Below are 26,259 nucleotides of genomic sequence, written 5' to 3'. Positions count from 1 at the left end.
TTATAATAAATTCTAAATAAATATAGTTAGTTACCCTTTTACTATCATTTTTGTCACTTGTTCATCAATTTCCTTAGATCTATTCATTTAGATAGGTTTTTTACTTTGCATAAAACTCATAATGTTACTTTGGATGGGGGTAGTATTTCTTGAAGTATTATTAACACTCGAACCAGGAACATTTAATGCTTCTACTGGAGGGTCTGCTTTGTATTCATGTAATACCACATAAATGATTTTAACTCAAATTGGTACATAGAAATGTATAATAGGAAAATAATAGTAAAACTGAATAAAATATACCGTGACTAGCAGGATCATCTACAAGATTTTCATCAAGGTCCATTATCTCTTTTGCTTTTGAAAAAAGTACAGCAGGATGAACCATTTTTAAATGACGATTCAAATTACCAAAAGATCCACCAGCAGTACTTAATATTTTACTGCAATACCCACATTTGGCTTTACTGTTGTCCAACTCACTAAAATGATTCCACGTTTCACTTCTTTTACGAGGGGCCATTATATTAAATTTATAAAATTAAATTTTAATTTCTAACTAAGTGTAAAAGAGGATTAACTATGAAAAATAAATTTAACTTAATAAAAATTTAAAATTTCTGAACAGACTATTCTTATTATTGAGCATAAGCAAACACAATGCTCATAGAATAGTGCAACACTGTGACTATTTCTGTACCAAGTGTACTAAATAGTTAATAATAAATACAAAAAACACTATTTTAGGGGACAAAAGTTAGACCAGATTAGACCTGTCCATACAGGCCATTTCATATTCATTGTTATTTTTTACTAAGTAACATATTTAATTTGTATACAAGATTGTATATTTGTATTAGACAAATAGGGATAAAACTTTAATTCAATTCAATTAGGTAATATTATAACAAAAATAATAACATTAACACCTTAATTTTATAATGAATCTTTAATAAATCCATATTGCATACAACAAACTAACTATGTTATAATGGAAGCAAAAGAATATACCTACTTGTTTTAAATAATAAAAATTATAGTAAAAAAAAACTTCAAAATCATTATATGATCATTTAAAAATTGTTTAATTTAAGAAATGATTTATCATTACTTTAAGATTTAATAAACCTAATGCACTTTACATAGCATATCTGAGATACACTCAACACTCAACCCCCCCCCTCTATTTATTATTTTTTTATTTAATTTTCTCTATACATACAATGAAATGCATACATAAAGAAATATATCTACTTCTTTAAGCCTAAGCTTGTGATGGAGTAGAGAGTTAACAGTAGTAATTTAAATAACAATATTTGAAAAAAGAAACAAAATATCTCAAAAAGTATACATGAATAAAATAAATAAATAAGAATACAAAATCAGTCACATTAGACTGACCAAATAAAGTTTACAATACAATACAATAATATATAAATAATGTATAAGAGAAACAAAATACATCATACAAATAAATATACGAGAGAAACGTAGCAAGATTCAAAATTCATTCTTTAAAATTTCGTAGTTAGTATTAAATGCAACAAGAGCAACTTTTACGGCTTTTTTCTTCTTTTATAGTTTTATACTTTTATTTTGGTAATCTCGTATTTTTCATTTAATTGTCTTTTTGTATAATCTATTTGTAGTGATAAGAGAAAAGTTCGCTTCGGTTGTGTGAAATCATACCGTTACCGTATGTCCGTATGAAATATGAATCATTTAAATCAATGAACTTAGTGAACTATATGAACTATTCACTTCAATGAACTGTGAACTAATGAACTTTTCTTCAAATTGAACTAGACTTTCCATCTCTACTGCTCATATGCTGAAACTTATCAGGAACACATTAGGAGACAAAAAAAAATTAATAGATGGTAATGGCCAAACTATTTGTTGGGAACACATAATTAATTTACAAAAAATTCAGGAAAGTAAAGGATTATATGCTGCTAATAAATTGAAAATCTCTCACATTCAATTTCATGAAAATATAATGAATGTACGTCTAGCTGCACAGACATTAAGTAAAAGTGTCAGTGATGGTTTACTGTTTTGTGAAAACTTAAATTTATTAACAGGTGTAAGAGGTACAGCTACATTTTGTTCATTATTTAATGATGCATTTGATTTATTAAACTGTATAAATAAATTAAGTAAATGAAATTATAATTATTCACTTAACAACATCACACTTAACCGTACTGAACAATTTTTAAGAGATTTAAAGATTTATATTGAGAATCTTAATCTTAAATTTGAAACAATTGAAAAATACTCAAGAAGTGAATATGTTTTGAAGAGTAACAGAAAAACTGGATTTTTAGGTATAATTATTTGTTTGGAAAATTTAATTAATGTATTCAAGACAATAAATCGAGATGATATGTCTTACATACTAAGCTATAAGTTAAGTCAAGATCATCTCGAAGTATTTTTAGCGCGATGCGAAGCCGCGGTGGTTTCAACAATAATCCCAATGCTGTGCAGATAAGGGCTGCTTATAAAAGACTTTTAATACGACATGAAATTCAAGGGTCAATTAATGGAAACTGCTTATTACTTGATAATTGTAGCATATTATTTGTTGGAACAAATAAACGTAACGATGCCGACGCAATAATCACTAATACTAATGAATTTAATGACAATCCTTTATTTGATAACTTTAACCATGATTATTATTTCCAACAATTTTTTTTGGAAGAATATGTTGTTGGTATAGTAAAATACACAAGTGGTTTTATAATCGGGAAAATTAGAAAGATGAAAAATATATGTGTTATATGTGATGCACAACTTACAGAGACTGAAAATGAGGAAACTTCCTCACTTTTAAAATTAAAAAACCGTGGAATGTTATTAAATTCATCAAAAAGTGTCAGGAAAATATGTTTAACAGCAGAATATGTTTTTAGAATGAACCACAGTGATATTTTAACTAATAAAACTATTTTAAAGAAAATATGTATGCAAACCATGAACGAGATTGGACAAGACTCATCAATTTTCAATTCTGACACAATGATAGATCATATTAAAAATCAAAATATTTTTGATAATCATAGAAGTCAATTGATGAAACTAATTATAGAATATTATACAACATTACGATTACATCACTTTAGCAAGATGCATACATTAAATATTAAAGGAAAAAACATCAGAAGACAGTTTTCAAAATTAATATTATTTAAAAACCAATAATAAAATATGTAAAAGATGTAATATGATTTTTATAAAAATGATATAAACAATTGTACTTAAATATAATTAATAAATTAAAGATATAATAAATAAATAATAGGTATAAATATAAAAGTAATTTTGTGTAACACTTCTGTAATTTTTATTTTTTTTTTCAGTTCAAAATTTGCTGCGAAATAATCAGTAATCACTTATCAGTGATCACACATTCCTACTCCCCCCGCGCGTCTATTTCATTTCTAACGCATGCGCAATAAATACATCGGGGCCGAACACGTCTGCTTCAAACATCGACTACGCGTGATATACGCTATAGCTCTATCCAGTGTGTATTATCTAAGGTGGCTTATCGCAATTATTGGCAATTATCTTTTATCTAAACACTGCTATCTAAATTTACTTTACCTTACCCGATCTTCGAGCATGTGCGTAATCTGGAAGCATTTTCCTGGACGTGTATAAATATCGATAAGTTCATGTGTAATAGCTATGTAATGCCTATTATTATTTCTATTATAATATGTATTTTTAATTACCCTAATAGCCAAAATATCCTCCTGGGAAGGTCTACGGACAGTCTTTTGTGACCCACAGACCATCAATAGGAGTTTCCTATTCCAGTCATAGACTGTACGGGAAGGTCTTTTAACGGTCGTTAGACTTCCAGATGTCCGAGTTCCGACAGTCCTTCCGACCTTCCCATCGGGAATCAAACCGAACTCAACTCCCATACAGGTCATATTGGTACCTAAATGAGTTTTGTTTGGGTCGTTATAATACCTTAATCACGCCTATTTGGGTTAAATTAGTTCTAAAAATGGTCTTATTTGAATACTATTTGGCTCCCAAACTACATTGCCGTTTTGGTCTCAAAACAACAAATAGAACCCTAAAATTGTCAACACACTTCCCGAAACAACTCCAAAAGCCACCTACTTGTGGCATTTTATTTTACTTTTTAGTTCCTGTCGTTCTTGAGGGCAATGACGCATATGTGGGGGAAGCTTATACCTTATAACACCCAGAAACCCCTTAAAAAAATATAGGTTAAGAATTTAAACTAAAAAAACCATAGATAATATCTATGAAAAACACTTTAGAGAATTAAGCCCCTCCCCTGACATTAATTGCTGTTTTCGCCATTGAGTTAATGTGTAAAAATATTTCCTATTTTAACCTTTTATTATTAATATATATATTTTTAACTATCTATTATTGTGAATTGTGTATTTTTTTGACTTTTGATAGGTAATTTATATAGTTTTTATAAAATACAAAAATTAACACACAATATTATTTTTCAAATTTTGTTTTAAAAATCTTATTGGCATCTAATCTTACCACAAAAGCTCACTACGTTCTTCATCTTAATAATACATCATACATCCATATTGTTACATATTATATATATATATATATAGATTATTATATAATTAATCCTATAACTTTGACATTTTTCTTTGAGATCCACCACTATTATGTTTATTTCAGCTACTAATAGTATTTGAACATAATATTATGGACATCATCCCACCACACATCTTATAAATAATAATTAATTCTTTCATCATTCCCTATACAGATTTCACACATCCTTCACTACCTCCAAGAGTCATTTTTCTTAAAAGACGGCTCTCCAGCGTCTAACTCACTTTTTCTAGGTTTTCTCTTATGTATACACACACAAATTATATATATTAAATATTCAAATAACTAAATATGTATATTATTTTAAACAAAAGAATTAATTAATACGTGAAAAATACTATAATGTATCATTAAGCATTGTTATAATAAAATATTTTAACATTTAATGAAATATTACATAATAATATATATATTAAATAGTAAAAAAAAAATAATATTACATATATTTATTTTAATAATAATATAAATATAAAATGGATTGCATTTTATTAAAATAAATATTATAATAACATTTTTATTAAAATCGGACATAATTCTTTTTATGCAATAAAAATTAAAAAATAAAAATAAAATAATAATGTACTCATATTAATATTAATTATAAAGTGAATATAATATGGCATATAAGATAAAACTGAAGGGTTATATAATTATGTATTAACATGGTTATTATTATGAACATCCCTTTGATAGCGCTCTTTAGAATGTTTTAGCCATCCAGAAACTGATTTATTTATAGATGAGACATAACTATCTTTGACTCCTTAAACAATATACAATACAAAAAAAATAATTATTTATTATGATACAATATAATATTTTTTCAGATCAAGATGATCACGCTTAATTAATAATTAAAAATATTTTTACTTCAAATATTTATCTAACCTGTTATAACTTTAAATATCATAGAGCTCTTAAGGGGATTCAACATCGATGTTTAAACGGAAATAACGCTCCAGAGATGGCGTTGTTTGCAATTCGACAGCCCCCACTCTTAAAACAAAATCGCTGGCACTGTTAACGGCAAGCAGCTGTTAATAATTTCTGGAGCGGTGCGTCATTCTATAAACGGCGACCGTGTCGTCGTTATTATTACTTTTACATTACACGCATTCTCCATACGCATGACTATATATACTACTATACTACTACATACTTACGTTTTCAATGTATCATGTAAAATGCCTAAATAATATTACGGTATTAATTACGCGTAAAAATATGGAAGCTAACTATCTTATAAATTATATAATTATTACAAATACCCATTATAATATGTATTATGAAACGATGATCTATTTTTCATAAATTACTACCAACCAATTATTTCTTCTTTAACTTCGCCTTTTCCCAACTACACCTATGGGGTGTTAATAGGTCTATACTCTACACCTATTATTAATATAATAGTTTATTAATTTATAGGTACATGTAAACCCAATATTTGAATGAAAAATAAATGAAATATTAAATATTTTTTACGTATGTTAACTTGACGATACTATTGTGACCAATCAATTACGTGTGATTTACCACAGTTGGGTATATTATATTATTATATAATTATTAAAAAAAAAAATACAAGTCTTTTAAATTTAAAATAATTATAATGTTTGTTTCAAAACTTTACCACGTCAACCACATAAAAACGAAAATACTTATTATGTAGCATGTAATATACTTTTTATTAAAATAAGACAATATAATAAAAGGTGTGAAAGTATTTGATGTAATTATATTTAAAAATATTTAATGTAAGTATAAAATTAATAATGATTCTAATACCTACATAATATATAGAAATTTAACATACATAAATATACCAACCTAATACAACTGCATCTATGTTAACTAATATTATTTAATAAGGATTATATTTTTGAATAAAAGTAGATAGGTATATAAAATAAAATAAAAATATTGTTAATTGTAATAACTTAAAATCAGATTTAATTTAAAGTAAAAATAATTAAATGAGCAACTTATTTTTTATTCATTTTCATTTGTTTCGCTTCTAAAATATAATCGGAATTACGAATTGGCATAGATCTAGGATGCCTAGGATCAACTAACTCAGGTAGCAAACAATTGAAATAAAATTTTTTTAATTTTGGAAATATTTTTGTACTCCACAAATTGTCGTCCCTTTCAATTTTTTCAAATCGTATGCCTTTTTTAGTCCAAAACGCAATGATTCCATATTTTCTTCCAGTTACTTGAAGTTGTCCTTGTACTTGATAGTAATACATATGATTAGTATTAATCCCAGTTATTTCATTTTTTTTATTTTTTTTCCAAAATGTAATTTTTTTATTCAATATTGCTTCTTCTGGGTCCATATCAGCTGCAGAAAAAGGACATTTAAATTCTACCAAAGTATCATGTCCAATTAATCCATCAGGAGTTGCTCCAAGGAATACATTATTGGAATCAATGAATAAACCACACTCCATTATTTCAACACCTAACGCCAATTCTAATTCTTTTTTCATGTCCTGTTCGTGTTCTCGTCCATATTCCATCGCTCTAGTGTCAAGATCCGGTGAATATAACATGCTCTTTAAAATACCTTCGCAACCTGTATCCGGCCTAGACGATATTACTTGTCCAAAGTTGGATGCTGTCAATAAATACCTTCTTAATTCCAACCATTTTCTAGATTGACTTTGTTCAACTGTTTCTCTTTCTATTTCTTCTCGATTAGTAGCCATTTCTTCTAGGTATTTTAAAATTCTTTCTTTTTCATTATTGAAATCTTCCTCCGACATATCCGGTTTTTGAGAAAAGAGTTCATAAGATTGTTCGTCATTCTATTCTTTTGTAAATTTTATCCGTTTTCTGTATGTATTAACTCTAAGCTCGTTTTGTATGTCTTTGTACTTCAAGTCGAGTTTATGGACACTTCACAGCAGGACTTCGATGTAATAGTGTTTTATACAAAGTATACATAGGACGTTTTGTATTTTTAATAACTGTTGCAGCAGCACAACGTCCTTGATAGGAACGGGATTTTGCAAAATGTATTCTCTTTCCACCAATTAACTTAGCTATGATTCCATTTAGCGATTCTACTACATTACTGTCAACATTTTGAAGTAAACTGTTACTATGTCTAGCTAAAAACCGTAAATGTTTCAACACATTAGAATAAAATTCAAAATCTATGGCTTTCATTTTTTCAATATAGTTGAATTCTTTAGGTTTACTGCAAAAATAAGAATCACATTTACTATGTTCTCCAAAGACATGATTTACAGAATTTATAATATCATTTTGTAAAATTCTTGGCGAGTGGTTATTACTTTTACGATATTGAACTGCCTTAACAATACCTTTTCGAATTCTTAGAATATTTTTCCCAGGTAATTGTCTATGTTCTAATTTTCCAGAATGCTTCTGAGTAGTCATATCTTTTAGTTTTCTACACAAATTTCTTAGCAAATGGTTTCTGCACACTACTTTTTCAACCGTCAAGTGTTTATAAGGTCGTGCATTTAATATTTGCTTATACACACTACTGTCGCCGTCAGCTATTAGTTCATGGTATCTAATGTCATATGTCGATTCACTCTGTTTAAAACCTTCTACCACTATTGACGCTTCCATTCCAGCTGACCCATCTGATGACTTCCAATTTTTAAAACATTCGTGTTTTTTAGGTATTTCATTAGGTTTAACTCTCGTACACACCAAACAAAACTTATTTTTTACTCCAAAATATAATACTTTTTTCGTACGATAACCATCCAGCGCAGCCTAAAAAAAATGTTTTCATCAGTTTAAACCTGGTAACATTTTTAGTAAAAACAAATTTTATAATATAAACTTAACTTATTATAGTAGACCAGATTTATATGTTTTAATACATTTTTACTGAGTCTATGCAGTCTTATGACATGAGAGTAAAAAATGTGGATGATTTGTTCAATTTTGAGTTGTAGAATATTTGAAGTTTTTTTTTGGAGAATATTAGTATCATATTTTAGGTTTTTTAAGATAATATAAATCCGGCTTTACTTATTACTTACTAAACTAATGATTTATGATTTATTTATGATTCAGATTTGCTTGTTTTATGAAATGACTAAATTAAATATAAACTTTAAATTTGCTTATTTCATCATATTACTATTATACTGATATATATATTATATTATTTATCATATTAAATAAGCTTAAAAAAAATGGAGAAAATGTTTTGGACGGCAATTTTCAAACTTGCTACTTTTATTTATTTTTAAATAATTGTATAAATAGTGATTTGATACTAAACAAAATTAAATAGATTATAGAATGTATATGACAATAATGAATATCTTACCATTCCTGATGGAGAATTATACATTGTTTTGTAAGACCTCTTACACCAACTTCCATCCGCTACAACTGTTACTAAAGGGGTGCCATCTGTATCGACGTCTCCAGCATGTATTGCTAATTCAGCCTCAATCTTAGCAGCATCGTCCATAGCTCTTATTGCTGCTAGTTCATTACCTTGACATACTGTTCTATGTTCTTTGTTATATGTTCCATAGTTTATAGTCGGTACTTCTAACGCACATGTTATGTCTTGTAAATGACTAAATCCGCAGCCAATATTTATAATTCCAGCTACGGCTGCTGTATTTATTGACATTAAATTTTCATCTTCCGTTGATATTTTTTTTATAGTGTTACACATATCACATTTAAATACAAAAGTCGATTTAAAACCATATTTAATTTCTTTAATAATTCTCATATCTTTAAAACTACCTACAATCAAAAGGTTTGTGATTATCAATCAGTTTAATTGCATTAAATAAATGCGATATGTTGACAATTCTTCTTCCAAGTATATCTGCATCTGTATTTAAATTTTCTTTTAAAGGAGATGTAGAAATATTTAAAGGCGAAGGTTGAGGTACAGTGTCAAGTGGTAAAGCCAATATTTCATCTTCATTAGAATACGAACAAGTAACTTTTCCGTGCGTATGTGGTTGAAAAGGAATACTTCCATAATAAAAAAAAAATTATTATCAATATAATAAGATATTATTCACACAAATATAATAAATTAATTTAAAACATTTCTAGTTATTGTATGTATACAATATAACAATATACTTTAAAAGTTTCAAGTACCTATCTATACGGGCCACGAATAATATTTTCAAATTACAACAAAATGGTACTTCCGGGTTATCTCGACTACCGAAATTTTTAAATAAAAAAGTATAATATTATTATATAATATACTATATAACCCGATGAAAGTATCAACAATATTACTACTATCGTTATTCGTAGTTTATATTATATATTATCTAATTTTGTACAAATTTGAATTTAAATTATCCTTAACAATTCAACTGTGTATACATATTGTTTACACAACCAACTATTTATATGATAATTGACAAGCCTTGTATTAAAGTTTTGAATCGTATATACAAAAAGAAACATACCTATTTATGAATTTCTAACTCAAAATAATTTGCAAATTTTCGTAAAATTTGTGGATCTACTTTAATTTTAAAATAACTATCGTAAATCGAACATTTTTTAAGTTTATAATAGATCAACGTTAGTCAAAATATTTTGAAAATGTTATGGTGTAAACTCCTAGAAAATAATTTAGTGAAAAATTCAAATACCTATCTGCGGTTATTCTATATTAAATTACAACAAAATAAAAAATCGGTGTAAAAAATGTATTAATTTGTGGGTGAATATATCGAATGTCTAACTTCAAAAGCTCATAAAATAATATAAAGAACATTAAAAATACACAGGTAGGCACATTTATTTTGCAAATAACTTTTGAATATCTTCCCATAAAAAATATGTATTAAATGAAAAGTACAAAGGTTTTTATAATTTTAATACTCCAAAACAAAATTTTATTTTACTTTGTCTCTCAATCTACTGACTAGATTTACTTTCCTACGAGAGAAGGTATTGAAGTTTAAAACTGAAGCTTCAAAAGGTGATGACAGGCCAAAAATAACATTTAACCCGTTATTGGTATCGCTATTGTTTACAAAAAATGTTTTTTTACGGTATTTCTTAATTATAAATATTTTACCTTAATAAAAATAAAAATATCCTTCGCTACAATCAGAACCAATCTAATAAATAAATAAATAATGTTTATGCTTACTTTTCATTTTCACTAATCGCTGGAGCATCAATAGAAGAGGAATCATTATTCTATAAGTTATAAGAGTATTTAAAAATAAATTTAAACTAAAATAATATTCTTTAATTTTTGTTTAATTTTCTTACTTTATCTGTCGTTTTCATCAACGCAGATATATTTCCTGGGTGCTTTTTACGTCTAGATAAAAGCACTTTTGTTTTTTTACCTTTTCTCCAGTTGTTTAAATTATCCATTATAAATTATAATAAAAACCAAAATGCACTATTCAGTCGACAAATGAAAATTCAAGTTTCATACCTCGATGAATAATGACAGAAATACTAGTAAGTATTTATATTATATAATTACAACAATACGTCTATAATAATTATAGCTTGTAATTATTGCGGGTGACACAGTAGATAATATTGTTATTATTATTATGATTCTAAAATTATCTTATCGATACCGCCGTCGCTACACTAGTTTAGTGTTTGTGAAGTAACGTGTAGAGTGGTGGGGAGTAGCGCGAAACGCGTCGCATATATAGTAGTTTCAATGTCGGCCGCAACGCCACGAAAGCGGTGTTTTTTATAAATTAATTATTATTCCCGTCGCAAAAGGCTCATAAGCAGTATACAATTGTGAAACTTTGAATAATCGAAATTAAAATCTGTAAAAAGATTCAAATTTGTTGGTCTGTCTATTAGGGAATAATCGAACAGTTTTTTAAATGATTAAAAATTAATTAATTATCAACGTTTAAAATTACCGATTTGTAATATTTAATTACTCGGCCAATAATGTATTAATAAAAAATCGCCTCAATCGATCTCTAGTAGACAACTTGACAATTTCAAAACTTTTTTCAGAATCAAAATCTGACTTTTCTAACTTCTACAGTTTTATCCCGCTTTTGGGTTGATATTTATATTGATGTTGAATCCCCTTAAGTGGTTCTTTTTCTTTTTTGTTCATTGGCCCTTTTCCAGTGAGGGAAATATGCCTTCCAAGATTGTTTGTAAAAATTGTAAAACATTTAAGAAATAGCAACAAAAAAATGAATATTGTTAATAAACAATAACATTTTATACATACCAACTGCTTACAAAACATTTTATCAATTGCTAATTTATTATTAATATCTTTTAAACAATCAATACTGTCTATGGGAAAACCTTCCAAAATTGCATCATCATCATTAATATTTTCATCATTCTCATTATTAAAATTGACTTTTTGTAAGATATTTTTGAGTATTTCTTCTTGTCTACTTAAGTTTAACAACATTTTGTTCATCTTTATGCTCAACTCGGTAACAATATTTACTGTATATTGTAAACTTAGTTGTTTGTCTGAAAATTTTTTTAACAAACTTCATAAATTTATAGGTAATATCAAATTAATTAAAAACAAAATAACAAATTTATAAACAATTAACTATGTATCTAACACAACACAAAATTAGTATATGTATTATTTAATATTATTAATTATCAATAGGTATAATAAATCATTTAGCAATTTACCTTTAGATTTCTGCTTAGCTGGTGATTGAGATGAAAATAGCTTCTTTTTAATAGAAATAGTTTTTATGGTGGACGTTTTGAAGTCAGAGGAAATTAGAAATGGTGACAGTGGCATGCTCAGCATTTGATCTATTTAATAATAATGATCTTTAGAAACTTAAAAATTACTTTAATATATGAATTAAATTATAGAAATTATGTACTTACTATGAAGAGGACTATTAATACTTATATTATCCATGTCTATCTTTTGTGACTTAAAAGGAGATTTGGAAGCACCTAAAAATATATTTAAGTTCATCAATTATACAATATTCATACAAATTAGTTAATAATAATGATAATTAATCAAATATTTTAATAAATTATAGAAACTTTGTACACTATACTTACTAATTTACTATGCCGAGGACTATTATTAATATTTATGCTGTCCATATCTATCTTTTTAGACTTAACAGGAGATTTAGAAAAACCTAAAAATATATTTTAGTTCATCAATTAAACAATATTCATACAAGTTATAATAATGATCTTTAGAAACTTCATAATTAATTAAATATTTTAATAAATTATAGAAACTTTGTACACTAAACTTACTATGCTGAGGACTATTAATAATACTTATGTTGTCCATATCTATCTTTTTAGACTTAATAGGAGATTTGGAAGCACCTAGAAAATTTAAAATATACATTTTGAATTATAAAAAAACTTAAATAATAGTTATAAAAACATCAAATCAATAATATTATACTTTTAGCCATATGATTATTCGTTTTATCACCTTCTATTGATGGTTTTAATGGCGACCTTTAAATGCTGTAAAAATATAAAAATATAATTATTTTGTTAAAATGTGTAAGAAAATATTATTTACAGAATGAAGCTGTGAAACAGCTAATTTTAAAAACATGTTTTCTCAATAATCATTCAAAATAAGAATGCTCATTTAAATATCATTATTTTAAAATCAATAAGCCATTTAGTAAACATGGATCACTGGAGTGGTAAACATTCCTTTACCAAAAAAAAAAAAAAAATTCTAACATTTTAAAATGTGAAAAATTAAATTTTAAAAATTAGAATAGAAAACATGCGAGGAAAAATAAAAAAGATTAAGGTCATTTAAAAAAAATATATTCACAAATTTAATATTATGTAGGTACTTGATTCTAACATATTAATAGTTAATTTTCATTTTGGTTTATACTTAAGGTACAACCACAGAACAATATAGAATAGACACTCGATCAGCTGTGCGGGTTTACGTTTCCCTACGGTATGAAGTATTGGACTCTAAAAATTGTACCGTTTCCGTAATCTGATAGAATGTTGGCAACATGTATCCCTCTTAGTTACGAAATTTTAAAAACGGATACAACGCAATGGCCAATGGGCATTAACCACCTGTATCTGTATCCCGGTATCCGTAATCCGTATGCACCAGCCGTTTTCATATGTTATTAGTTATTACTTAATACTTATTAATTTATTATTCAATTTTTCTTATAAGTTGTAATTAATAATTTTCATTATGGTTATTAAGTGTCTGGTATGCCCTAACAAATATGGGCCATTATCCCAAATCAGCTTTCATCGTTTTCCGATGTCGGCTGAAAGGTAAGTACCTTTAATTTTATTGATTCATTGTCATTAAAAATTGAAATCATTATATAACATTTTAAATACAGATGCAAGCAGTGGGCTGTTTTATGTCGACGAAATGATTTGGTTGACGTGGACCCAGATATTTGTTATCGGCACTACAAATTGTGTTCAAGACATTTTGATGAGTCACAGTTTGTAGGGACTCGTCTGATTCCAGGTGCAGTTCCATCAAAATTTGAATGGAATGGATATTTGAACGAGCAACAGGAAACCACTGATGAATCTATCAACTCGGAACTAGTTTGTCCTCAGGTGGAAGTTGCAGAGCATTGTTCACCAATTGATTGGTCACAGATCCAATCAACCTCAACCCCTAGGTCAAATTCAGTTGCAAGAAGTTTAGTTGATTCTTACAGTTCTATATCGCCTACAGCATCAACAACCAGTTCTTCTTGTCAGACTACGCAAGGCCTTTCCAGTCGTACTCCAAGGAAAGAGAAGCTCCAAAAAATGTTAAGTCACCAAAAAAATAAGTATAATGAACTTCAACTAAAATTTAATATTTTAAAAAAAAACCATGCTGATAACCAAAAAACTATGACTTCGTTAGAACATTTTCAATTAATGTGTGATAAATTCCTTAATAAAGGGTTTTCAAATTTTGTTAAAGTTCAATCCAAACTGACTCTACACCATTCCAAAGGTCGTAGATATTCTTACGAGACAAAACAATTTGCACTAATGATACATTTTTTAGGCCCTAAAGTGTATAGATTTCTTCAAAGATCAATGAATTTGCCTTCACCTAGAACTTTACAGAGAACTACTCAAAACTGGGAAATAAATCCTGGTCTTAATGAATTTTTGTTTAAAGTTTTAGCAATTAAAGTAAAATCCATGCAACCTAGGTCTAAACAATGTGTCTTATGTGTAGATGAGATGTCTGTTAAATCTTCTCTTTACTATGATATTAAAAAGGATGAAATCATAGGTTTTCACAATACTAATTCATTTAAAAGCAGTGAACTAGCGAAGTCAGTTATGGTTATTATGATTCATGGATTAAATGATTCATGGAAACAACCTATTGGGTATTTTTTTGTAGCAACCTCTTGCACAGGAGCTGATTTACTTGGCATAATTTTCAGTTGTATTCATAAATTACATAGTATGTCCTTAGATGTAAGAGTCATGATTTCAGATTTAGGATCAAATTTTAAGAACTTTGTGGATAGCCGACACATTACTCCAGAAACCCCTTACTTTAATGTTAGTGGTAAAGAAATTGTTTTTATGTTTGATCCACCCCATCTATTAAAGGCAACAAGAAATAACTTTTTTAATTATCGGTTCAAATCAGAGAATAAAATAGCAGAAAAAATTTATCTGAAACAATTTTATGATATAGATAAATCTCAAGTACATCGATTGGCGCCTAAATTAACTGATATACACATAAACCCTAACAGTTTTCAAAAAATGCGTGTTAAATATGCGGCTCATATTTTTAGTCATACAGTTGTGGCAGGGATGACTACTCTAGTTACTTGTGACAAGTTAAATCGTAGCGCCTTCGATACTATTGAATTTATTGACTCAATGGACAAACTTTTTGACATTTTTAATTCTCGTCCAAATTCTGGTCAAATTTCTGACGATAAAAAAAATGGATCCAAACAGTTTTGTCTTCCATTTACAAACTCTGTAGACCAAATAACATTTTTAAATCGTATGTCTAATTATTTTAAAAATTTAGAAGTTCAAAAATTTGATGTTTTAAAAAATTAATGGGTCTCCATAAATAGACAATATAATATCAAATTTATTAATTCTTGGTTAATATCAATAGCTGGACTTATTCGTCTTTATTCTAATTTATCAAATGACAATCAAGATAAATCTAATCTTGAAATCTGCACATATAGACTGAATCAAGACCGTTTAGAAAATTTTTTTGGTTCTACTAGAATTCAAAATGGAAATTGTATTAACCCTACATGTATACAGTTCAAGCGTACTTTCAAAAAACTTTTCGTTATGAATTATTTTGAGTATTCAGAGGGTGCTAATTGTGTTAAGGATTTAGATGATATTCTTGTCTCTCTTGAAGAAATTCCTATTGAAGAAATTAAAATCCTTTTTCCTGAAAGAAATCCAATCAAAATTCCTTTAGCTATTGAAGACATAAATAACTATAAAGATGTAAATTTGCCTGAACAAAATGCTCTGACATATATTTGTGGTTACTTGATTAAACAATGCTTAAAAATTCACCAATGCCAAATATGTTTAGATTATGCACAAAATAATAGTAGTTTGTCTAGTAATAATTTTTATGCTCATTTTAAATCATACGAGCAAAGTAATAATTCTTCATTATTTTATAATTTGATAGTGCCAAATTCCAGTTTTTATGAATATATTTTTTGTGTTGATAATATTTTTAACAATAACTTCATTCAATTAGCTCCTCAGCCTAATGTAGGTAAAACTTTACGAGATTTAATGTTAAATGCAACATTTTTAGATCACCCATGTAAAGATTTTCCTAAAACTTTTTTGATTAATCTTTTTATACGATTTCGAATTTATCACACTTTAAATAGAACCAACAAAGAAAGTCTAGCATCACGTACAGGTATACGGAACAGAAAAGTACAAATACTTTCTAACTTATAAATATGAAATTTTAAAAAAAAACAGCTATTGATATTAATTAATATAATATAGCCATATAGGTAATAAACTAATAATTTTTGTAGTATAATAATGTACCTTAATACATTATCCTACAGAAATTTGTTATTTTCTTTGATGTTTTGTTTCAGTAAACTAAACTAAACAGTCCTTTTCAGGATTAAACAGTCCTTTTCAGGATTAAATAGTCATTTTTAAGAATAAACAGTCCTTTTCAGGATAAAACAATCATTTTTTTATTCTAATGATTAAATTTTAAGAAGGTGCTACACCCACATGTGTTCTCTGTTTTACAAACGGATGTGGGTGTAGTGCCCTCCTAATGTAATATATTATTTTTTATTTTTATTTTACTTTTTTGTTTCTATTTTCATTGACTAAATAAAATTTATTCTCACTAAATTTATAATGTGTTTGTTCTTTAAACCTAGTATTCTATTCCAAATTCAATAACCTGTTATTACATAAGCCATTAAATAAAGTATTTTAATATTTTTTTTCATTAGAGTTATTAATTAATATTAAAATTAAATACAGGGCCGGCGCTACCTTTTGCAAGGGCCAGTACAAAACGTATTTAATTAATTTAACCAATTAGGCAATAACTATAGTTGTCTATAATTTATAGACTATAGGTGTAATTAAAAACGAAAAATTATCAAAAATACATGTCCCAAATAAAACAATTTTTTAATTAAATTTAACATATTAAAGAGTTAAGCTCTTCAAAAATGTTGACCCTAGTTACATCTATGATGTTCATTGGTAATAAAAATTACTTTAGCAAAATAGCGAATATCAATTTTCAACTGTTTAATGATTACTTTTAAACGTATTACACATGTTAACTTACATATTATACGAGTAAACAGACAACTTCCAAAATATATATTAAGGTACACAAAGGTTTTGTAATTTTACCGCACTACGTTGCTTTTCAAAATATTATACATATTTAATATAATATTACTTATATTCTTGTTTTATTTTATTGCAAGATTTCTATACAAAATATATTTAAGCGCTAGGCCCAGGACAAATGCCACGTTTTGCCTCCCCCTAACTCCGGCCCTGATTAAATAATTTATTTTACATTTTAGTGCTAAAAAACATTCAAACTTGGTAAAATTAGTGAGTATTGTACAAATAACAAAATAATATATCGTTTTGTGGTAATCAATGTTCAGCGGTAATGTTGATATGATGTTCTGTAGTGATATGATATATTTAATTGATAACGTATGCCACGCCCCCCTAGAGACCGTGCTCAAGGCCACAGTCACCCGATTTTGCCAATACACAGAGTGTCGTACCCCTGGTACAACTAATCTTTGAAAATCGGCTGTTTCAGTGTCCTCATTTTGTACACATGCATAAATTTAGGAAAATAACATTTTAATGAAGTTAATTTTAAGAAAAACACATATTATGGATATCCATTTTATGTTGTTTAATCAATGATTAAGTGCAGCATATGAATTACCTAAATATTGTAAATATTTATAATTACTATAAGTAAAAACGTACTTTTTGATAATGGCAATGAACTGTAAGATTTTTTATCTGAAGAAGTCTTATAATTGGGGCTAACCAACATTGGCCAATCTGGGACTGCAATATCTTTGTCATGCTGAACAAATTGAGTATCATCTAAAGTATACATTAATACATAACAATTTAGTTATAACCTACAATTTAGATGTTTAGTTTTCAGTAGTCAGTACATATTAAGTTGTAAAAGCCAACAGTCTTTAGTCATTACAAACATATTAAATTATATTACCTATAAGTGATTTTGAAAATGGATGTAACAGGTAATTTGATAATGAATGAGAAATACCTAGTTGTTTCTTTTGGAGTTGTTTGTTTAACGTTTTTTACAGGAGAAATTCTTCTATGTTTAGCTCTTTTTGAAGCCAATATTCTTCTTTTGTTTTTAGATAATTTTTCATCATATTCTGAATTTATATCTTCAGTTTCCGATAACTCTATAGCAAGCTTTAATTTTTGCTTGGCTCGAATAAAATCATCTTGACAAGTAATACGTTTAAAAAAATATATTAATTTTTTTATAGTTTTAAAATATAGATATAGTACCTGATGAAGCCCAAATTTTAACTATTTTAAATGTATTCCAATTAGATTTATACGGCACACTGTTGAAAATCATTTTATCATATGTTTTTGAGTTAATTTCTGTACGATTTGGAAAATAAGATAGGGACTTGCTGAATAATATCCAATTCTTTGGAACAAGTTGTACACCATCTTTAAATTCCACCACAACATATTTTCTGTTAACATTAAAATATATATTGATGATAATATGATATTAATGTTTATTATTAAAATATACAAATAAATGAGCAAATTAATTTTTTAATATTATATACACTATTAGCTAGGTACCTATATACACTATTTACAGTTATATTGATGTGTTACTTTTATCAATTGAAATGTGTTTGTATTTTAATTTTACGTTTTATTGTTTAATAGCTAAAGTTGTGGTCTTTCATCTTGATCTACATGTAAAAGAGGGAAAACTGCAAAACTGTTATAATTACTGAGCATTGGAATACAAAAATATTTTAGATTAACATATTTTAATAACCACATATTGGATCTATGTGATAATTTTGATACCTCGTAAATACCAATATGAGTTGATGAACATGGTAGGGTATACAGAGCTCTTTTCTCTAAAAACTTTTTTCCAATCACAACGTAGTCTTTGTACTTTGTGTTGTAACAAATATTTTCCATAAGAATAATTTCTCTACTGTTTAAGCCACAACAATTATTAGCCTTATTTTGAATTACTAATTTCAAACCATTAAGTTTAAATATTGAATATTGAGGGTCTACACATCCTTCTAATAATGGTCCATTTGTATGAACATTCAACATATATGACTGTTTCTTATTTAAATTATTATGTAAATCAGTTCCACAGTTAGTCTCTATTTTTTGAAGACGTCGTCCAATTTGTTGAAGTGGTTTATCATATTTTTTGAACAGTGATTTTAATTTTTGCATGTAATTTTCAAATGCAAATGTGCTAAATGTATCTAAGCATCCAAAATTTCTAACATCATCTACGATATGTAATAGGCCATGTATATTATGGGAAACATGATGTTCACCATAAATTACTTTAAAAGTAGAAACAAAATGTTGTAATAACTTTTGTGAATAAACTAAATGGCATTCATAAGAACATAATTTTTTAGAAATTAAAATTGATATAGCAAAATGTAGGGTAAGAAAATTGTTATATACTTCTGGAGATAAAATATTTTTAAATACAGCTGGTCCAATATACAATAATAATTGACGAAATTCCGTCCCTTTCCATTGGCGATAATGCCATATACCTCTTGGTTTTCTTTGAAATTCAAATGGGCAATATGGTCTAATTGTTTTTTCTATAAAATCTGACACTTTTTTTATTTTACTAAATGGAAGACGAACTTTTAACTCATCACAACACCATAAAATAATAAGTTTTTTCATATTTCCTAGTAATAATAAATGTAAATAATCTTGTTAAGGTGAATACAACGGTGTATTTTTAATAATTAAATTTATCATTTATTTTCGTTTGTTTTTTGTCTTTTCGGAGTGCGGTGCGTTTCGGTACGAGTTTTATTTGCTACTGACTAACGGCTGGTTAAAGACCGTCGGTGATTGTCGCCTTTATTAGATAAAAATATACATAACCCGACCGGTCTCAACCACGAACAATAATTATTAGCTTTACCTGTGATAAAGCGACTCGTACCGAACACAGCCGCCCGCCTTGAAACATTAATTTTCAATCCAAATTTACAATGAAATAACAAATAATACATTAATTAAATTGATATCGAATATAACATATTTACACTAATTAATAATTTTAACAATACCAATAAATCGTATATAAATAACTCAATAGACATAACTGCCTCTTTGACAAAAAAAAAATATAATAATAAGAAAACAATACAAATTTAATATCAATTACTACTGGCTCCGTGTGGTATTGATTAACTCGTGTTCCCTTCAAATGGCAGAGGACAAAGTAACCGCACAGCCCTTTTCCATACACCACTGTTGGTTTGAACAGACGCCGCCCGAACCACGCCATCAGTGCCAGATTCTAGCTTGACCACCCGTCCTAGACGCCACTGCAGGGGGGGTAAATTGCTGTCTCGAATTATTACCACGGTTCCGATTTTTATCGACGGGCCTTTAGTACCTGCCCATTTAACCCTTACTTGAAGCTGATTAAGGTATTCGGTACTCCAGCGATTCCACAGCGTTTGAGAATATTTAGTAACTCTTCGCCACCTGTCCAACCGGTTATCAGGTGTGGTTGTTTCGTCGGGCTCTGGTATAGCATTTATGGCGTCCCCAATTAAAAAATGCCCGGGCGTTAAAAAAGAAAGATCGACTGGATCAGAGGACATTGGCGTTATTGGACGGGAATTTAAACAAGCCTCTACCCGGGTCAGTACCGTACTCATTTCTTCATATGTAAGCCTAGCCTCGCCTAACACTTTATATAGTAAATTCTTCATAGATTTTACAGCCGCCTCCCACAACCCTCCGAAATGCGGTGAACGTGGCGGTATGCACTTCCATTCGACGCCCTTATCCGCGAGAACTGTCATAATTTTGTTTTGGTGATCCGTGGATTGAAATAATTGAAATATTTCTTTGAGTTGCCTTTGCGCTCCAACAAAATTAGTGGCGTTATCAGAATATATGACTGAACTTCGACCTCGACGATCAAAAAACCTGTTTAACGCCTATAAAAATGTTTTTGTCGTCAAGTCACTAACCAATTCTATATGGACAGCCTTTGTCGCGAAACAAACAAATATTCCGATGTACCCCTTTGTACATGCTGATTTTCTTCGCAAGCTGCTTTTTACCATTATCGGCCCAACGAAGTCGATACCGCATCGTGAAAACGGTCGACTCGGCGTCACTCTGTCGCGCGGTAAATCGCCCATAATCGGCTGCACGATAACCGGTTTTAATTTAAAACACGTAACACATTTATGCACGGTATTACGAGCGATATTACGCGCGTTCAACGGCCAATACCGTTGTCGGATCGACGCTACGAGCGCTTGGGGTCCACTATGCAACAGTTTTACGTGTTCACTGCGAAATAGCAATCGGGTGTACGCGCTATCACTAGGTAGAACTATCGGGTTTCGCTGATACACGTTCAAGGTTATTGCATTTTTTAATCTACCACCTACGAGGAGAATTTCTTCATCATCATAATAGGGTCGTAATCTAAATAATTTACTGTTCGTGGCTACTTGAATACCTCCCCTTAAAGCCTTTATCTCTTTTTCGAAATGTTCTTTCTGTACTATTTTTATTAATACGAGATTTGCGTGTTCTATTTCAAAAGCTCGCAACGGACCAAAAATCATTTTTTCTTTTCTTTTCCACCGTAAACAATACGCCGTAATACGTATGATTTTACTTAATGAAGATCGCTTTGATAATATTGATAACACTGAATAATAATCATATAATAATCATCTTTCATTGTACAAACTATACTGCGCGTTTTTGTAGTTACGGCGTTATCTTTTGCTTCAGGTATATCCGTATCTGTAGCATTATACGTTCCCGATCCGGTATTTGGCCATGCTGTGCTGACTTCGCTTAGCCATTTAGGACCATGCCACCACAACGTGTCTTTCCCTATATCTTTTGCCTCACATCCGTGTGATATAAGGTCAGCCGGATTATCTTGTGTACCTACGTGTGCCCATTCACTAAATAATGTCAACTCTTGTATCTCCTCCACTCTATGGAATACAAACGTTCTCCATAGGGTTGATGGCGACGATATCCACGCAATAACTACATTTGAGTCGCTCCAGAATTGGCTCCGACCTATAGGTAAATTTAATTTTGGAATTACGCGGCTCGCTAGCCGAGCTAACAATAGTGTGGCACACAACTCTAACCGTGGTAGAGATACAACTTTCAACGGCGCTACTTTCGATTTTGCGCAAATTAAATTAACAACACTATTTCCAGTCACATTGGTACTGCGTAAATATAAACAGGCGACATATGCCTTTAGAGACGCATCCGCAAAACCATGTATTTGAAATTCTATATTTATACCTCCACCAATTATTTTTCGTGGTATTGATATTTCGTTTAATTGAGGTAAACCGTCTCGACATTTACGCCATTCGTTTTGAATATCTTCCGGTAGCGGCTCATCCCAACCAGCCTTTACTTGCCACAGACTTTGCATTATTAATTTGGCATTTACTATAACCGGACCAAGCAATCCTAACGGGTCGAATATGGCCGCAATTTCGGACAGTATCTTTCGTTTTGTCGTTTTTGTAATGTTATTTTCTATTTGGCGCACGGTGTATAATAACACGTCATTATCCGAATTCCAATTTAGGCCTAGTATTTTGGTTGATCCATTATTGCCCATAGTCCGCACGCCGCCGCTATTGCACTGGACGTCGTTAATTAATTCTTTATCGTTGAACATCCACTTGCGCAATACCAAACCCGCGCTCTTCATAATTGCATTAACATTATCTCGCAATTTTATGGCTTCCGGTTTACACATGGCGCCACCGAGATAATCGTCCATATAAAAATTCCTTGTAATTGACAAACACGCATCGGGATAATTTTCGTATTCAGTCTCCGCCAATTTTTCCAAACACGCTGTTGCCAAATATGAAGCGGGCACCGTGCCGTACGTTAACGTATTAAGCCGGTAGCTTCGTATCGGTTGCGTTGTATCTGCTCGCCATAACACACGTTGGTAACTTCGATGCTTTTCGGTAACTAAAATCTGCCGATACATCTTTTCAATATCGGCTGATAATACGTAATTATACGTCCGGAAACGTACTAAGATGTACAACAACTCATCTTGAATCATAGGCCCCTTCATTAAAACGTCATTAAGGCTGACGCCCTTATCAGTTCTACACGACGCGTCAAACACTACGCGTAATTTTGTAGTCGAACTATTTTCATGCGTGATGTGGTATATAATATGACTCCTCGATACTGCCGTTATGATCATCGTTGATAAGTTCCATATGTCCCAGCTTTTCATAATCGGACATAAAATTACAATATTCCGTCTTTAATTTCGGGTCTTTCTGGAAACGCCTCTCGAGTGATAATAGTCGACGCATCACTATATCGTATGAATTTCCTAGTTTAGTTTTGTCTTTTTTAAACGGCAAATGCACGATAAACCTGCCATCGCCGTCCCGTTTAACATTTTTGTCAAAATCATTTTTGCACGCTTTTTCTTCTAAAGTATATATTTTCTTTGCTTCATACTCCTCGAGCCGCCAGAATGTCGCGATTAATTTTTCTAAGTCCGTCCGTTGTCTCACTGACCGATAAACATACCGCACTAGACGAGTGTTCATATTCGGATTTTTCTGGAAACCCTATCGGACCTGACACCACCCATCCTAGGAACGTCTCTTGGAACACCGGTCCGTTTGTTATTGGTTTAAGCCGTCCAGATTGCATTAAATCGAAAAAGTGATTTGCCCCAATTAATAAATCTATTTTTTGTGGTTTTAAAAATGCTGGATCCGCTAAATTTATACCATTAGGAACCGTGTAATTTCCTTTATACAATTTCGATGGTATATTTGTTGTTATTCGTTTTACTACCAGAAACGACGTTGATAGTGTGAACTCGCTATAATTTGACCTGATTGTAGTATTCACTATCGACGACACCGTCTGCGCGCTATCTCCGATTCCCGATAAATTATGATGAACTCGCCTTTTCTTCAATCGTAAAATTTGAACCATCTGTTCAGTAATTAAATTACTCTGCGACCCCGAGTCTAGTAGTACCCTCCCGGGTACTAAATTACCTGTATCGTCGTGCAATAATATTATCGCAGTTGCTAATAAAATACGATCGTCCGCTACAACCGACGCGTACGCACTTATGGACGACTTTGACTCTTCACTATTCTCGTTCGCTACAGCCATAGTCGAACTTGCCGTTTGACCTTGCTTTCCTTCGTTTGCAGTCGATTTATTTTCGGATACGGCTAAGTGCAACAACGTATTGTGCGGCTTTGCACATTTGAAACAAAACCGTGCGTTACATTTTTTACCTTCGTGTTTACGTAGGCAGACTTTACATAAATTCAGATCTGTCACTCTTTTTATTCTATCCGCTATATTTAAACCGCAAAATGTAGGACACTTATAAATCGTATGCATTAGTCCACACACATAACATTTCAATGTCGACGTAGACACGTATAATTGCGACGTACTTCCTTTTTCCTGCCGTTTTTTTGCATTTGGCTCCGTTGGCGCTCGAACACATATGTTTTTTGCGACCCCTATCGCTTCTAATACTTTGAATTTCGATTCCAAAAATTTAATTAATTCTGAAACGGCCGGAACCTTATCATGCGACGATTTTGATTCCCAATCTCTCAATGTGGTTTTATCAAGTTTTATCGCGATTAAATGTATTAGTAACGGGCCCCAATCTGTCGGTCGTTCGCCTAGTGCCTCTAACGCACGCATGTGTCCACATACTTTGTCCGTAAATTGCCTTAATTTTGCCGCTGATTCGTTTATCATTACTTCAAGGTCGTATATTGCCTTTACGTGTGCCTGTACTAATACCCGTTTATTATTATAGCGCTCAACCAGCGATTTCCACGCCATCGTATAATTATTTGCCGTCGTCTCTAAACATTGTATTGAAGTTAATGCTTCGCCGGACAGTGACGCTTGCAAATAGAAAAATTTTTCTGTTGAACTTAGCGCATTATTTTCGTCAATTAATGCCGAAAATATATCAAAGAATGACGTCCATTCATAATAATTTCCGCTAAATGTAGGTACATTTAACGCCGCTAATTTAACCGCTAGCATTACTTTCTTTTCGTGCCCTGTTTCACTGTTTTCCTTTATACTCTCCACCACGCTGTCCGTTGGCGTAATTATTTTTTCCGCTGTCGCTACACACTTAAAGTACAGATCCTCAAATATCGTCCTATACTCGTTTTGCGCATCCATGTCTACTCCTCGCTGCATCTCTATTAGTGATTGAACCTGTTCGTACTCTGTCCAAACCTCTTCGATTTTTTCTCGTCGAGCTTTTATCTCGACTGGATCAACCTTTGAGGTTTGTAAAATATTCCAAAAGCGTGTTATTGACGCTTTTAATTGCCTCTTTTTAAGTTCAGATTATCCACTTCCCCCATTTCGGTGTTATGAGATATACGGCTCTACAAATGTGGTGACTATCGAGAGTACGTACTACGTAGTAAACAGTAGCTACTATATTGGAGTTCGGGTAGAGACTATGATGAACTTTAATAAGATAATAGGATAATATTAATAACGCCCTTATCTTACACTTCGCGTAGATGACTGTTAGCCTTCACTGGATCTATACGACACGTGCCTGTTAGTGGTCTGCCGTATACTGTATTTGCACTCGCCGCACTTTCGATTTATTTTTTACTCCGAATTTTTTATACTTCGCGAAAACTTGAATATTTTTTTTTTTTAACGATTTATCGATATATTTTTTGAGGTTAAACGCAACGATACCTCGTGGTACTTTTCGACACCATCAATTCCGCACCTTTATGTGTT

The 26,259-nt window shown here is 30.2% G+C and overlaps 2 protein-coding genes and 1 pseudogene across 2 annotated transcripts; all 3 read right to left on the bottom strand.

Moving 5' to 3' along the window:
- Nucleotides 1-5,172: 5,172 nt before the first annotated feature.
- Nucleotides 5,173-18,769, bottom strand: LOC126554501 (uncharacterized; annotated as a pseudogene).
- A 1,861-nt stretch (nucleotides 18,770-20,630) lies between these two features.
- LOC126554498 (uncharacterized) lies at nucleotides 20,631-21,552 on the bottom strand. Its single transcript, XM_050209571.1, has 2 exons — nucleotides 21,481-21,552; nucleotides 20,631-21,395 (listed from the first exon to the last, which is right to left on the bottom strand). Exons 1-2 carry the CDS (start codon nucleotides 21,550-21,552, stop codon nucleotides 20,631-20,633), a joined length of 837 nt encoding a protein of 278 aa, XP_050065528.1.
- A 538-nt stretch (nucleotides 21,553-22,090) lies between these two features.
- Nucleotides 22,091-23,458, bottom strand: LOC126554497 (uncharacterized). The gene has a single exon (XM_050209570.1). It carries the CDS (start codon nucleotides 23,456-23,458, stop codon nucleotides 22,091-22,093), a length of 1,368 nt encoding a protein of 455 aa, XP_050065527.1.
- Nucleotides 23,459-26,259: the final 2,801 nt, after the last annotated feature.

The sequence above is a fragment of the Aphis gossypii genome, unplaced genomic scaffold (genome assembly GCF_020184175.1).
Source record: "Aphis gossypii isolate Hap1 unplaced genomic scaffold, ASM2018417v2 Contig00521, whole genome shotgun sequence".
Lineage (NCBI taxonomy): Eukaryota > Metazoa > Arthropoda > Insecta > Hemiptera > Aphididae > Aphis > Aphis gossypii.
This window is presented reverse-complemented; position numbering and strand designations above follow the sequence as displayed.

Bases quoted from the DNA above. Each gene is read 5' to 3' on its own strand.
- LOC126554497 (XM_050209570.1), bottom strand. From the start codon at position 23,458: ATGTATCGGCAGATTTTAGTTACCGAAAAGCATCGAAGTTACCAACGT.
- LOC126554498 (XM_050209571.1), bottom strand. From the start codon at position 21,552: ATGCGGTATCGACTTCGTTGGGCCGATAATGGTAAAAAGCAGCTTGCG. The intron at 21,396-21,480 runs GTACATCGGAAT...ACATTTTTATAG, and splicing joins AAATCAGCATGTACAAAGGG to GCGTTAAACAGGTTTTTTGA.